At 39.3% G+C, this 16243-nt stretch overlaps 1 protein-coding gene across 5 annotated transcripts in view; it reads left to right on the forward strand.

The window, feature by feature from the left end:
* Positions 1–16243, forward strand: part of PCDH15 (protocadherin related 15) — a gene marked incomplete at both ends in the record, with an annotated part of 350568 nt that overhangs the window by 15106 nt on the left and 319219 nt on the right. For 3 of the 5 annotated variants that reach the window (XM_084265723.1, XM_084265722.1, XM_084265725.1), the window contains 2 exons: positions 13185–13199; positions 13895–13960. In XM_084265723.1, the coding sequence (XP_084121849.1) occupies positions 13185–13199; positions 13895–13960 (81 nt within the window). The remainder of the gene's footprint in view (positions 1–13184; positions 13200–13894; positions 13961–16243) is intronic. The other 2 variants (XM_084265721.1, XM_084265724.1) reach the window with 1 other exon arrangement.

Consider the following 16243-nt stretch of genomic DNA (forward strand, 5'->3'; position numbering starts at 1 on the left):
TGATAGCTTTTGCAATAAGAAGCTGAACTTGCAATTTATGTTAATTTATCTATACTTTTTATTAGCACCTGGAGCCAGTAGTCTTGTTAACTGGTTTCATGGTATTACTTTGTCATTTGTTACTCTGGGTACCATGGTTGTGTCTGTTTTAGTTAAAGGACTTTGTGTCTTCAGCTGTCCCAGAAACTAGTGATAGACAGAGATAGATTTTGATGGTAATCAGGATATCCTACAAGGTGTTTATTTTATAAATACTTTTTAAGTATGAAAAAATTGAGAAGTAAATATTTTCATGGTTTGAAGTTGTGTTGCAAGGGATACGAAATGTCTTTTTCAATGTAGCAGAAAAGTATTGACTCCCTTCTTGATGTTTGTCTGTTCTTTGATGATAAAGGTTTCAGACAGCAGATGTACTATGCTTTGACTTAATTTTCACTGCTGTTATTAAAAAAAAAATCACAAAAAAACCCCCACGAAATAACCCTGTCTATGCTGTCTAAGTTTGTGGAAGAGATATTTTAGTATTTGTAGCTTGAAGAGCCCATGTATTGGCATCAGCTGCTTTGCCTGGCTTTAAAACCATGTTTTTTGGGGGTGCTTGGGCTCATTTTGGGAATGCTGTCCAGATGGGTGCTAGCAACCACTGTCTGCTGAAAGGTGCTGAGTCAAACAGTCCTTTGCCTCATCCCAAACTTCTTTCCTCACTTAGTTGCTTTACAGAGGACATACCCAGAAACCTTAAATTTGTTAAAATAAATCCTAAATTGATTTAAAAACAAATAAAAGTTGCAACTATTTGTCATTTACCAGATCATTTTTTGAGTTAATAGGGCTCATGCTTTCCAAACACAAGTGTAATCATGGAAAGCCTAAGAGGAGTAACAAGATGATGTCACAGATATGTTCTCTCATCTCAGACAGTAGCTTGCTTTCTAAAATAAAAGCCTAAAAAAAGTTATACCTTCATGTTTTACACCAAAAGGCTTTTTTTCTAGAATATATTTTGAAGAAACATTGAAGAAAATACTAACTTTGCACAAAGGCTTTGTGTTTCCCCCAGCTCTGTGTTTTTTCCAGGCAACATTTTGTTACAGCTGGGAGGAGATCTTTTGTGAAGTTACCTGGAAATGTAAATAATAAACTGCAGGCCCAGGAAAACAAAGTACAGCTTATGTAAGAATTGGCATGATTACCATTGCAGATGGGAAGAATTTTAATTCGGAAATTAACATTGTAGCTTTTTTTTTTTTTCCTCAACAAAATAGGTATCAAAAGTGTGCATCTAACCAGAAGAAAAACAAATAACATTTTGTAGCTGTTCAACATTAAAGTCCTTATTGCTTTTATAATTAACTCAGGTTCAGGCTATTTAGACACAGGCTGGATCTCTGATGGGCAGAAAGCAGTTCAAACTTCAATTATTGAATCCACTGGACCATAATTTATTAAACAGATACTTCAAAGGGTGATACTTTCTGTGAAGTCTTATTACTTAGCATTTTTCACGGAGGAAGAACATGCAAATGGTTGAGACTCAGATGGCTTGTAAGAGCTGCATGATATCTTAGATACATAAATCTTTTTTTTTTAATTTTTTTTTTTTTTTTTTTGTAAAGGACTTTCTCTGTGTGACTCTGGAGCCTGCTTTCTGCTCCAACTGTGTGCCTTTTCACCCAGGCTGTGGGGGAAGTATTTTTCACATTCTTGGCTACTTAATTTTTGTTTGTGAATGTGTGTTGACATCTTCTGTGCAAAGTAAGTTAACTTTATGAAGCCACAGGAACTTGTTTATAACTCATAAATTCATTATTTCCAGGTTCTGTTACTACATGTCTGCTCAGAAATATGCTTAAAACCCAGGCTTTGACCTTTGAGGGTTTTTTTGTTGTTGTTGCTACTGTTAGATACTATGTATTCTACTTGAAATCCCTAAAACTTTCTGCTCTCAAAACCAAAGCATAGTGTCTGCCTCTCGAGTACAGCGTTCAATGGCAATTAAGTTATAATTCAGTTAAGACACATTATCAGGGTCTGTATTTAAATTTGAGAAACTCCAGGTCAGCCCTCAGTTGCAGAGATGGCGAAGGGGATACTCTGCTGTGCTAGGTAATCCCACAGAGTCCCGTGACCATAGGATATGGCAGCTTGTCTTCTGAGCACAGGATCCTGCTTGCCCTGGAGAAAGGGGAAAAGTTGTAGTACCCTCTTGCAACTAAAATGTAGTTGTGGAAGTCCGTTTTGAATGGCTAATTTTAGCAGCATTAGAGTGAGTACTCAAGGAGCTAAAAGAGGCCTGTGTCTTCGGAAGGGAAAGAGTTGTCTTGCTTCCCTTTGTTTCCGTGAAGGGCGCAGCCGGGTATCGCTTTGCTTCCTCACCTTCTGTCACTGATGCTTGATGTCTTGATTAAATTATGGGAAGATGTTGATCAACATTGACTTCATTAAAGATGTTGTGAGAAAGGTATTTATAGGCACAATATGTAAATGTTCACAAAATTGCTAGTTAATTACCAGAAACATAAACAATCCTAGAACTGGCAGGTTAATTAGCACAGCCTGTTTTCAGGGAGGTGGGCATGGGTTACCTGCTGTAGATTTGGCACATCTGGTACCAAGTAGAATTTTCTGGAGCTACATCAATATTTACAGCAGTTCAGTGTGGGAGAGGTGACTTCAGAGGAGCAGAACAGCTTCTTGTTGTGCTGCCACCAAAGGTAGAAGGTGCACTCTTCACAGCTTGACTCTTGCTTTTTGTTTAATGACATGTGAATGTTGCTGATGTTTAGGATGAGGGGAGGGGGTAATAATCTTAAAAATCCAAAGAAGTTTGCTGTCAATATAGCTATTTTCTAGTCTATAAAGTGTTGCTTTGTATAGAAAGCTGCCAAAACTGTAGTCTGGAGAACATGGTTCAAAGGTAATATAATAATTTAAACTTTTACATCCACTTAAAAAAATGAAAAAAATCCTCTGTATGCAGCAAAATTTCTCAAAGGTTTTTTTCCTCTACAATTAAATTTCTTTTTAACGCTTGTTTCTTCTGTCTTGATCTAAATCAGTTCTGAGGAAGACAAACTTAATTCCCCTTGTCTGTTGTGTCTAAAAAGAGTCCCAGACTGAAATGGGAGAAACTCTTCAGGAAGATAAGTCTGATAAGTAAACATGATTTCAGTGACAATGAACATGTAGAGCCTGAAGTCTAAAAGCCACAAATTTACCCTTTTGGAACACAGGAAGTCTAAATAATAATTGAGTCATCTACAAGCGGTTTAGCTGTTACCTCTCCTGTGTTACAGTTAATAAATGTTAATTCCTGGATGTTTTGTTGAAATTTCTTTACATGCAATGTTAATGGCTACAGAGAACTCAGGAAAAAACAGCTGGAAACTCATAGTTAAATGTCTGTTTTTAAAGAGCAGTTAAAACTGCTGCGATATTAAACTTTGCTTTGTAGCACTTGCATTCAGTTTAATTCAAAATGCAAAATATTTTTTTTCCACCCTCCTCTGGGAAACTTTTTGTCTTAAATGCATCACATGGGTAATAGAAAAACACAATTTCAAAAATACTGAAAACAGCGTGAAATGTTAATGCTTGGTGCATAGTAATGGCTAAAAGCAGGTTTAGTCAACTTTGGAAGTTTAAACACCTCTGAAGATATTACAGCTATTCCCAAGTCATCTTAGTGCTTTTTTAATGGTCTTAAAAATTACTTTTGGTAATAGCAATTTTAGGTGCTAGTTGGCATAGTATCATATTTTTATGTGTTTTACAGTGTTTTCAGCCACAAGTATGATTTTAAAGACTCTGTCAACTAAAAAACTGCTTGTAAAATGGAAGTTGTTTCAATCTAAAAGAATATTGCCAAAAAGATGGATGGTACTGCATTTTTCCATAGCTGTAAAAGTAAAAGAGCAATCCACAGCACTTGCAGGGTAATTTTCACGAACCAAACCCTTTATAGTTATTATATCTGTACAAAAGGAGTTGGAAGAATGGAGAGGGAAAGCAAGGAAATAAATCAGCTCTTCAGGTTGCACATTCTGTATAAACTCCCATTTTCTGAGGCTGTGGGAACGGGACCGTACAAGAAAATTTTTTTGTGGTTTATGTTCTTGTTATATTTATCTGTCTACCTCACCTTTTGTCCAGTTAAAGACAAACCCAAACCTGATTGAGCTACAGTCCAATTCTAACATTTAGCTCATCTTTCACTTGCCTCTTTGAATTTCTGAGCTATGAATTTCAGGGTAGTATTTAGCAGAGCCAGTCTGAATCAAAGCTCAGGAATTCAGTGTAGGTTTAAGTACTGTAAGGCAAATGTGTTTGAATCAAACTCAAGTTCGCTGTTGTTCCTTCCCAGTTTCCACAATTGGAGATGTCTGTCAGGAAGAGCTAAAATAGGCTGTGAAAGCCCTTCTTATGCTATTTCAATACAGAGCAATTGTAGCACAAGCCTGCTAATGTAAAGGTTATGCCAAGCTTATCCTAAATTGCACAGCTGTAGTTCTGAATTCAGTCCCACAGGAAACAAGACAGGACATTTTCCCCTTAAATTGGGTTGCTTAGTTACTCAGCTTAAATGTATGGCTCTATGTAGCTCTTTATTAGGAACCTTGTTCGGTAAATCGAGATGTTTAGAGAGGCTCTTTCATGGGGCTTTTCTGCAAGAGTTCCCAGCTGAATGAGTGGTGGAAGTACGGATCACAGAGGTAAGTGTAAGGTCTGTCAAAGGACTGTTTACTTAATGAGCAGTTGGGACCTTGCTGAGAATAAAGTGCATCTGAAAACAGGGATACATTTTCCAGCAGATCTGAATGTGACGTGTTTTAACCTCTGCCAGTGCCACAGAGTGTTAGAATTTAATTTTTTTTTCTTGCATCTCCAGTTTAAATAGAGCAGATAGCACACTATCGCTGTCCCTGCACATCACAAAGTCCCAAGAGCTTGGATGGGAATCTCAGTCTGTAAATCCCACAGGCTTGAGCCTACACTCTATTCATTGATACTCTGTTTTGTGAACCACTTGGTTGCCTCGAAACAGGCTTTCTGAGTAGCTCACACCCTCTCCAGCCACTCCAGTGATTCAGAACCCGCCTCCATGGCACTTGCTGCTCTGGCATCATTTTGGCGAATCACTTAGTGCAGGTGTTTTGGCTTTATTCCACCGGACGTCTTTTGTGCGACACACGCACAAACCCTCTTTAATTTCCAGTCCATGATAATGTGGAATCACCGATCTGTTTTTTCATTAATGACTTCTCCTTCATTCCTAAATGGCCTGAGTATTATCAGTGAGTCAGACTTGAGGACTGGACTTAGTGCTCCTTGCTGTGTGTCTCTAAGACTTTTATGCAATTGTTTTATGTCCTTAACAGTGTAGAAAAGATGGGGGTGGGGGAAGGGTGGTGGTGGAAAAAGGGCTTTAAATACTTTGACTTCCTCAACCTTCTTTCAGAAGCTTTTTTTCTTTGTTTCTCCACATAGATGCAAAGAGTCAGAGTATAAGAGTATGCTTGAAATTAAGACTGCTGCTTAATGCTCACTGCTCTCACTGAGCTAAGGAGCGCTGCTGAATGTTGTTTGCTTTGTTTTATTCCCACCAGAGCAAAGTTTCAGTGCATATAAATGTGGAGGGAAAGAAACAAAATTTGAGAAATTTAGATTTTTAGCTCCACTTTTGGTACTTGAAAATGTCTCTCTGTTCATTTAGGCTTTTTCTCTAACTGTTCCTTTTTTCCTGGTCTGGAAAATACTTTTGGCTCGCTGTGTCATGCTTTCTGTGGTACCAAATGATTTGTCAGTGCTTTGTTCTTACAGAGATTGACTTCCCAGCATTTGGTGTTGAGCTATCCAAGGCTTTCTCCCTAACAGAATCTATATCAAATGAAGTGGATTAGAGTCTTCTTTGGCACGGACCACAAGTAGACAGCTGGGTCTGTAATTCCAGCATTCAGTGGATGTGTGTCTGTTTTAGGCTGTGCTCAGGCAGTTGCTTCAGAAACTTCAGGGGTGGATCAAGGTGTCAGAGCCTCCCATTGCACTGGTCAGTCATTTCTTACTGCTTCCTTGCCAGCTGCTGTCCAACAGGTGAGCCACATTGAAAGACCACACATGGTCACCTCGTGGACTTCAGGACAAAATGACCTGGCTTAATTCCAGCGTTGCCATGTTCTGTTTTGCCAGGTCAGCAGCAGAGATGACTTTGCCTCCAGACAGGAGACAGTGACATCTTAAACTGCCACAGTACTTCTGGCATTGTGTAATGCACTGTATGTGATGTTAGCCTGGAAACTATTGCTTTTGTTCATCTACTTGTGTTTTATAGAAGAGTCAAGCTTGAATGATCTGGTATGTTGTTAGTGTGTCTTATTAGTATGTTTGCACATATGGGTTAAAAATAATCTCAGTGCAAATCACAGAATGGTCAGGGGTGGAAGTGACCTTAAAGATTATCAAGTTCCAACCCTCTGCCATGGGCAGGGACACCTCTCACTAGACCAGGCTGCTCAAAGCACCATGCAGCCTGGCCTTGATCAGCTCCAGGGAGGGAGCATCCACTGCGTCCCTGGGCAACCTATGCCTGAGCATCACCACCCTTGTAGTGAAGAATTTCTTCCTAATATCCAATTTAAATCTCCCCTCTTCCAATTTAAAACCATTCCCCCTTGTCCTGTCACTGCATAACCTTCTAAAGAGTCCGTCCCCATCTTTCTTGTAGACTCCTTCAGGTACTGGAAGGCTGCTATAAGATCTCCCTGGAGCTTTCTCCAGGCTGAACCACCCCAACTCTCTCAGCCTGACAGCGATTCTGAGGCATCAGCAGAGCTCTTTTGGTAGAGGTTCTATAGATGCAATCGGCCACAAATGACTCTGTTTAAAGATGGCAACCAATTTTAATATTAATTTTTCCATATCACCATTTTGGTTAGTCATAGCACAAAGTCACTGAAGTGAATCAAGTCCTGAGCTTGCTTTACATTGTTTGCTGCAATGTTCAGGGATAATGGAGTGGTTTATTGAAGTCATAGAGGGTCAGCAGGGAGCAGTTGGATAGTTTTTTCCTGCACCTCGCTGAAGTGGTACCATGTGAACTAGCAGTGGCTATGTTCAAAGTAAGCTTACTCCAGGGTGTTTTACATGTGCTTTCATGGATTCAGGAACAGTTTGGACAGATTAACAGGAAAAAAAATGCAATTACATGTTAATACTATATTCTTAGAATATTGCTTTTGTAGGCTGTGCTTGAAGATAGCTTGGAGTTTATCCCCTTGAAAGAATATATAATTTTTCAGCTCTTCCGAGTTGTCAGACCTTAATTCTGTCCACAGCTCTACAGGAAAGCTGTTCTTGGTGACACATGCCACTCCTAAAAACATTTTCAGTTTGGATTAAACATACAGGCAAGTACCAAATAATTGTTAAGTTTAACATTCCCAACTTCATTAAAACAACAGAAATGGTTGAAACTTCAACATGGAGTAACTCAGGGAGAAACCTCAGCTAAGTGCTGAAGAGCAGGAGAGCCTCCTGCCACTACTGATGAAATTTAGAGTCTGATCTTTGCTTCAGTGACAAATTGAAGAATAACATTTTATTCTACCAACAATACTAACTATTGAAGGAAATCATGTTGAGAAGAATTTTATTAAGTAAAGAGTCTGTGTATTGGCTAGGAACTTAGTTTTTTGAGATTGCCTGTTGTAGTCCCTGTAATTGTTTATTTAAATAAAAACAAAAAGAACTACTTCTTCTCTGAATATATAAAAGCAAAACTGAATAGAAGAGCAAATGTAAAATAACTCAGAATAATAATTGGGTGTTTCTGAAGCAGCTGGAAGAAGAGTTGGTGATTAGCATATTGAAGTGGATTTTTTCCAGTTGTAATTTCAGGAACACTTAGGAGGAGATGACAGTCGTTTCACAGAACAATGTCCCAGCAAGGTTCGGGTTGGCTATTTGTTTTCCACAGGAGTGTGCTGTATTCCTGGCAGGGCTGCTTGCTAATATTTTTGTCAGGGTAACACTCATTCTGTCTCTGCCATTGTGGTAGGGTTAAGTTCCTGAACTTCTTAAAGTTACAGTCTTCTACTGGGAACGCAGAGCCCCTCGTGTAGTGGGAGAACTTTTTTTTTGGGGATGTAGTCACTTAAATTTCTAAGGCTTAATGGGGCAAACCATTTTCATTATTAAGCTTTGAAGCAGTCAATAAGATCGTACGCCTTGCAGCTGTATGACTTAATGATCAGAACAGCCAACTTCAGGCACTGCTCCCCACTAATTCACATGTTTTATTTAGCTGGAATTTATGGATGTATCAAGTATGAATATGGGTATTTCAGGTTTCCAAGTAATTGTGTTTAGTACAGGGATGTTATAGGCTGCTCTCAGTCACTGCGACTACCTCTAGCTCTGTCTTCCCATGAAGCTGTCAGACGACTTCTAAATGGGTGTGAGGCTACAGCTGTCTCTGCAGGCCTGTGAATACAGGACTTAGAGAAGTGCTACTAGGGAGGTATTTGTGAAGACTACTGTAGATTCATAAGCTCTGTCTGCAGTTAATGGTGAGAGGGGCATCCCTCAAGTGATTTGGAGCAGGAGAGCCGTTTGTAAAGTTCTTTGAAACACCTCTGTGGAGGAACTGGTATCTCGAGAGATGGCAGGAGGAGGAGATCCCTGCCAGAGAAGGGCTGTGAGGATGCAGTTGCCCTTTCAGGATGGTGGGACTGAGGAGAAGAATGTTGGGGAGGGGAAAGCTCAGGTGTCTTCCCAGCTTCTCATGTTGTACGTCAGGTCCCCATGCTTTAAGTTTAGTAGCTAAGTTTGAAACAGTTGTTTTCATTATTATAGATGTTTATGTTTACCTGTGAGGTTGAATAGAAATAAGTCCTCTTAGTAATGTAACCGCTGGATGGGAGGTGGCTTTGAAGAGGAGAGAGCTGAGGGGAATGGGGGGGTGACCAGGCAGCTCTCTGTTGGCAGACTACAGGGTTATTCAAGTCATTAAGTTTGTTTCGGCTCAGACTGTTTGACCTGGCTGAACATCTTACCTCGAATAACTGTTGAGGGTTTCTCCTGAGCCATCTCATTAAAAATAATTAGGAATTAAAATAATGGAAATTAGCCATCAGAAACCAAATGAATGTGAGCCATGTAACTGTTCCATGAAGTGTTTGTTAAATAGATTTTCACTTTGCTCCCAAGGAGACAGGCCCTTTATTTACCTGCCTTTGCCTTGATCATGTAATTGTAAAGCAAACGCAGTGTTTAGATGAAAGACTGCAGCTAATGACAGGAACAAAAAATGCTTTTCTGGAAGCTTTTAGGAGAGCCTTCATAGCTCTTTTTATTTACTACATTTTATTTACCTGATGCCTACTACTTTTTCTCTGAGATGCCGGAGGGGAGGGCGCTGCTACATCATGATTATATTTGATGGTACTGCTGCTTAAACATAAAACATATCATGAAAACTGTAGATAGGGAACCTCATTTATGTAGTGCCTTTTCTGCCTTTCTTAAAGCATGTTCAATTTAGCGTGATTTGACTTCCATGACTACCCCATTATGCCCACGAATTTCAAGGACGACTTGTCTCTTGTTGAGAAAGTTAGAACAAACAGCCCATGGTTCAGCGTGTTGCCTCTCCCTGTGCTTCCAGCAGAGCTGAGGTGTCTTCTGTGCCTGGGAGAATGCATACAGCCTTGGTGTGGTCTTCCTGGTCCCAGTTTGATGGGGCACGGGACCTCTTTCCAAAGAAACCAGGAAAGGAGCCATCCAGTGGTTCTATTGAAGACTGGAGTTGTTAGTTAGGTGTGCATCAGTATTCTGATAATAATGTGCAGTGTGGAATGAGAATAGTTAAAGTATCAAGCAGATTTATAGCGAGGTCTGCAATCAGAAATAGGGCGCTTTAAAACAGGGGAGTCATGTCTTGTGCATTTCCTTCCTCCATGCCTGTTTATGTTGATTAAAGCAATCTATTGCTGCTGAAGTAATACTTTCTGTTCAGGAACACTTAAATAAAACTTGAGAAAAAGGGCTCTTAATCTTGCTTGATGAACATTTAATGTAATCCCTTTCATAAGCAAATAAAGGTATGTTTCAGAAGTGCTGAAATGGTCTTTCTGCATTGTTCCTGCTGTGGAAGAGTTTCAGGATCTACCTTCTCTGCTAGTCCAAAAAAACCCCTAATAAATTGGGAAACATAGTTGTTAAATCTGTGTGCAGTGTGCAGCCATTTCTTCTTTGTGCTTAGTATTCTTTGCATTATTTCCATCGTAGCTCTTACCCAAGTATATTTCTAGAGAGCTTTCCTTTTCTTAGACTAAGGAATTCAAGCCTCAGTCATCTTTATAGAATGGACTCTTTCTGTCCCCCATGTTGGGAATAACCTTTCTGCATGCCTGGCTCAGTCTAAAGATGTTTGTGTATGTGGTATTTCCCACTAGGTTTGGCTGGTGCCTGGTGGTAAAACACAGGTTTTGGGCACTTGCATTTGCCGCTCCTCCTCACTGTATTTTGCACAGAAAAGGAAAATGTACTGCTCGTGTTTACAATGTGCAACTTGTCTTTAAGTTTTTTACTTGAAATTATTGCTTCCCTTTAAATTAGAAATTTGGCTAAGACTGCAATTCTAACCTTATCTGTTCAGAGTATGGTGACAACTATGAACTAAATAAGGCTGTGTTTTTTATTAGGTTTGGTCTTTGAGAAGGGGAGGGAGGAGTGACAGGCATCTTAAAAAGCAATCTGATATTTGGCTAGTATTTACATGATTGAAATTATCTGAAATCTATAAGCTCTTATCTGTGCAATAAAACTACATGATTCTTCAGAAATGTGTTATTGTTGCCATGAGGGTAGTATACAGCCAGGATTCTATTGCATCCTGTTTATTTTTTCTCCCTGGCTATAGAAATAGTTTTGGCTCTAATCTCATCTTTTCACTGAAATTTCTTGTGGTAACTTTTATTGCTTCACCTGCTCAAACTTGCAATAAATCCTCTGCAAATTGTTGAACGTAACTGAATAGCCTTCCTTTTCTCCAGGACACTCTGTGTTTGGATTTCAGTGCTGAATGTTCATTTGAAACATACTGTGTAACTGCTGTGATTATAATTCTGGAAATCCTGATGTGTTTGACGGAAAACCAATCCTTTGAAATGCTGCTAACATGTCACCAACTTGTAATTTTGACTATTTTCTTATTGAAGAATAGAGCTACAGGTTGGACTGATTTGGGTGAACTCTTCAGTGAGTCACTCAGCAAGAAGAATGCTTCCCTGTGGAAGCACTGATAAAGGGAAGTTGCTCATTTGGTTTAAGAAAAAAAAACAACAAACTGATTATTGTTTTGGGTAAGGTATATGCAATTTCTAGAATTAAAAATTGTCTGTGCTCTAGATTTCTCTTTTGTTTTGTGCTTGGTGATCACTGTTCAATGGTGAATAGCAGGACCATGCATGTGAAAACCAAGTCTCAGTAAAAGCTGGTATTGTTGAGCTTTGGTACCTTAACAAAGAGTTTATTTTAGAGCCATTCAGTTAGCAGAATCCTGAGCTTCTAGAAAATATTATAACATGGCTCTGGAAAAGGTTAGATGTGTGCCTGTGATGGTGCTGTTGTTTTTCTAGCATCCAGTGAGAGAAAATAAAAGCAGAAAAAAAATCATGCCTTATTTCATGTAGATATGCAAACATTGCTAATCTTCCCACAGGATATGCTCATAGGAAATGCTGGTGAAATGAAAGGTGTCATTTTTCAGATGGTCTATTTGATTTGGAGGTGTTAACCAAGCAAAAAGCTTTAAAACTGTCAACAGAAAATATGCCAGCTATCATGTATCAAACTAGAGCATGTAAGGATAAAATGTACTGGTGCTGCCTCACCTCAAGTACTGGGTGTAGTTTTGGGCTCCACAGTACAAGAGTGACACAAAACTCGATAGTCCTTATTGGTTCCTTGCAACTGAGGAGACTCTAGGATGTTGTGATTCTATGAATAAGTAGTGACAATTTGTTCATGAAGTATTATTTAGATTGCACCGGATAGCAAGCCAAGTGAGTTTATGAAACTCAATAAGAAGTGTCACTGATGAAAGGAAGAAGTAAGTACCCCCACAAACTCTCTGTATTTTACCGTCAGAGCAAGATTTGCCTGTATTATTCAAAATACTTTTTTCATATTAATGACAGCATGATTGTATTATCTTTAGTATTAATTCCAGTGTTGTTCAGGCCATTAATAAATATTAATGGCCTCAGGGAGCGCCAGGCTACCAGTCCTCAACATTGGTGTTTAGAAGTTTGGTCTTGCAGTTAAACTTGTCAGCTGAACAGCAAAGCTGCTGCTGGAGGGAAATACCAGGCCACAAAGATGTCCTTTACAGGCTTCACCTAAACGGAGATGTGAATAAATGCTGGGCTGTTTTGATCTTCCTTCATAGGTCTTGTCTATGCTGGGGTAATTATAGTCTGTAATTAGCTGCAGCACAATTCCTTTGAAGTCGATGAATGTGTCATTTTTACTGTAAGCTGGGAAATAGCATTTTACCTCAGCTTGCTCTTGTGATGAATTTACAGATGGCTTTTCTGTTGGGATTTTTGTGTAAAGTGTTTAGGCCTCTCAAGACCCCCCCCCCCCCCCAAAAAAAAAACAACCCAGATATAAACCCCTCCATCCCACCTCTCTTCCCCCAGCGATTCTTCATCATTTCATTCATTGACTAGAAACCAATTAGAAGCTACAAATGTAACCATCCACTGGGACTGGGTTGTCAGGAGGATCAGAGGAAAAATCTAAATAGCTTTTAAAATGTGGACTCTGGTGTCCTGCGTGGTGAAGAGGGAAGGAGTATGGCTGTCCCGTATTACACTGTTTCGGTGGTACTGTGCAGCCCTTAGAAAATGGAAACCTCTTCCAAATTCCCTCTTATTTCTCTGTGTTTGAGGAGGTAATACTTTTCTCCCTTTTAATGTAGAAAATGAAATTGCTCATGAAGTGTAGCCATCATGTGTGGTATACATGCTTTTATATGTTTTATGACAACACCTATGCACTTGCTAGCTCTACATGTACTGCTTTGTCTTTGAACCTATCTTTTGAGTAAACCAACAAAATCTTACTTATTTTCTTTCGTTATTCTGCTCTGCTTCCATTGATGACTAAACTTTTGACTCCAGACTGGCAATATGAGGGTAAGATGGCAAAAATGTAACTTCCTGAACATTGCTCGTCTGTTTTTAATTTTTGTTTTCCTTAGAACATTATTAAAATTCTGTTCACTCTCTTTAATTAGATCCTTTTGTTGCAATTAAATTCAAATTACGTTTTTTTTCTGTTGTGAAGCTTTAATTACAATTTATACCTTTTAATCATTCCTCTGTTGTTTCTTGGGGTTAAATTACCATCGTATTATCTCTGTCCTTCGACTTCTGCTTCACTGAGATCCCTGGTAGTATCTCTAGAGCAAGACACAAACAGGTTTATAGGGTAGCTGTCAAGCTGTATTGTGGTGGTACGTGACAACAATTCATGTTCATGTCGTGGAAAGGAAGGCTCGCTTAAGAGATAAGAGAAGAAACCATATTAAATTTTTGCTGTTTAAATGTTTGTTTTAAATATGGATCAGCATCTGAGATGTTAGTTCCTTTGTCATCACATTCTGCTTCGCTTTCCTAAAGTTTATCTGAGTAACAGATAAGCAAACAGCTCAGATTTTGATCCTCTGTGAGTATAATTTAGCTATATTAAAGTGTATAATTGTCTTTAGTGTGCCGAATATGCTGCCTCTTTCTAAAAAAGAAAAAAAACAAACTGAAACACACCCTACCCCCACCCCCCAAGATGATGATTCTGGAATTAGAAATAACTTCTATTTTCATCTTTATAGATTGCAAACTGGCCAGAACAGGTCCTCCAGCCACAATAGTTCCTATTGATGAAGAAAGTCGGAACGGTGAGTACACCTTGGGTTCCCCATGTTAGCTGATCAGGGTGCAAGGTGCATGTGGGGAGCAGTGTGTCCATCTGGGCAGCACAGGGCCATGTACTTTGGCTTGGAGGTCTGCTGTCCGAAGACCTGTCGGTAGGAATGTGGGTGGAAATGGGGCAGTGATTCAAGATGCCAAAACGTGTCATTGCTTCCTGAGAATTGTACATATTGCTGACTTTGGTCTTTGACTTCTGTGAATGTGTATTTAGTTCTAAGAAGTATTTCGACCACAATTATCTGCAATGGAGCAGTAGCTTATTGACCTCCCTTGTTGATCACGTGCCAGTTAACTCTTTACTGTCTGACTTCTCGTACCAGTATGATACAACCGGAGGACAAAGTGCTGTTCAGTTTTGGTGGTGTTAGGTAAAGCCAAAGCCTTTCTCTGAGGCTTGGTAGCAATGTTAACATTGCTGTCTGCTGGCTTTCACATGCAGCTTTTAGAAGGTTGGTTGTGGGTTTGCTCAAAGTTTAATAACATGAGTTTATGGACACCTCTGAAACGGCAGAACTTGCTTGCCTGTACTCATGGAGAGTTCAAAAGAAAATTAATATTATCTTATTCTCCTGTCAAATCGTACAGGTCTTGAATTGTTGCTCTGTAGTCTGCGTTGCTTTTCTGCAGCGTGTTGTAATTTGATGAAGTGCTTTACCCATCTAGAGCCAGCACTTTGTACAGGTGGCTGTTACTCCTGATATGAAGTTGCTACTCTGTCCTGATTTTTGTGATTATGTTTTTTAACCTCGTAGGCTAGGCATGGTTGCATGCTGCATGTAGTTATCATTTGTCATATATGGGTGCTTGAAATGGTGAACAAAGTCCAGGTCGTGCTGGAGGAACCTCTCTGCTGTTGTCCTTGGGGAATCTGTTTGCTGTTGGAGTTCTCAAGGTCAGATGGATCAGAGTATGTGGGTTTTACTGCTAAGAGAACAAAATCCAATTGTTACTACCTCTGTGCACTGAAGAGCTGTGATAGGTGATACTGGAGTAGCTTTTAAAACTACACTGTTTTCATGCTTCTGTGCTGATTTTTCTTGCAATCCTATATGCTGAAATTTCAAAATGATGATTGGTCTCCACAGACTTAAATTCCATGGTAATTGTATCTGCACGCTGAGCAGGACTCTTTTGTCTTCACTTTCTTTGTTCTAGCACGGCCTGAGTGCCATAAAAGTAGCTCATACAGTGTAAAATCAATCTAAGTAGAAAGCTGATTGTATCATGCTTATATCGGGGGGTGGGAGGGGTATGGGAGGGAAGAACCTAAGTCTTTGTTTCTTTCAGAGTGTGGTCTTAACCTCCGCCATAGGTCTTACTCTTTAATAACAGAACCTCTGTGTGTAATCTGTGTTGCAGTATTAGGCAACTGTCAATAAAGTGGTTTGATATATATGATATACAGATAAGTTAACAGTCTGGAATCAATGCTCTGGGGGTTTTGCTTTATCTTTCTTGAGGTATGTACTATCGAAGGAGTTCTGGGATTTGATGCTTATGAAACAACTCTATTTGCATCACCTTGTTGGGAAGGTGTTAAGCATTCTTGATTACACAGAGGTAGTACTGGCATGTTTTACAGTACTCTATTCTTATGTGCTGGCAGCACTAGAGTTACTTTCCTGGACAATGTGGTGGGAACAGCTGAAACTAAGGCTAGATGCTGACCATGGAGTCATTTGAAATATAAACCCAAATTTAGAGAAATAAAGAGCTTGCAACTCTCTGAATGGCATAATAAACTTTATTTCTCAGCTTTTTAATGCTTGTTTCTGTGTCTGCTAAAAAATAGAAAGCTCAACTTTTTGTTCAAATGTAACTGGTCCTGCCTGGAAGATGATTAAATTGAGTATGGTGAGGAGAGGTGTGAATTTCCTAAAAGCTTTGCATATGTCTGCAGTGATTTAATTTATGTATTTTGCTATGAATTCCTATGAACCATTAACTCCCCATTAAGTAAGTCAAATGGGAAGTAGAAATTTGAGTTTGCATTGTAGTTAATGGAAATGACACACCTCATCTGTAAGTCACCATATGTGTTAAGTAAATGGATCTCCTGGGAAGCCAGCTCTTGAGTTGAAATGCCCTTAAACCTTTTGCTGTCTTTGACAAAGTGGTAAGTTGTATCCTCACCATAACCACCATCTCAGGGTGGTGTAGAGGCTCGGCAGTTGAGTTAATGCTACTACTAGTCTATTCTACAGTAAATAAGTTCTTTTCCATGAGTCTTATTTAAACTGATTGTAGAT

Source organism: Gallinula chloropus (genome assembly GCF_964237585.1).
Source record: "Gallinula chloropus genome assembly, chromosome: 5".
Taxonomy (NCBI): Eukaryota; Metazoa; Chordata; class Aves; order Gruiformes; family Rallidae; genus Gallinula; species Gallinula chloropus.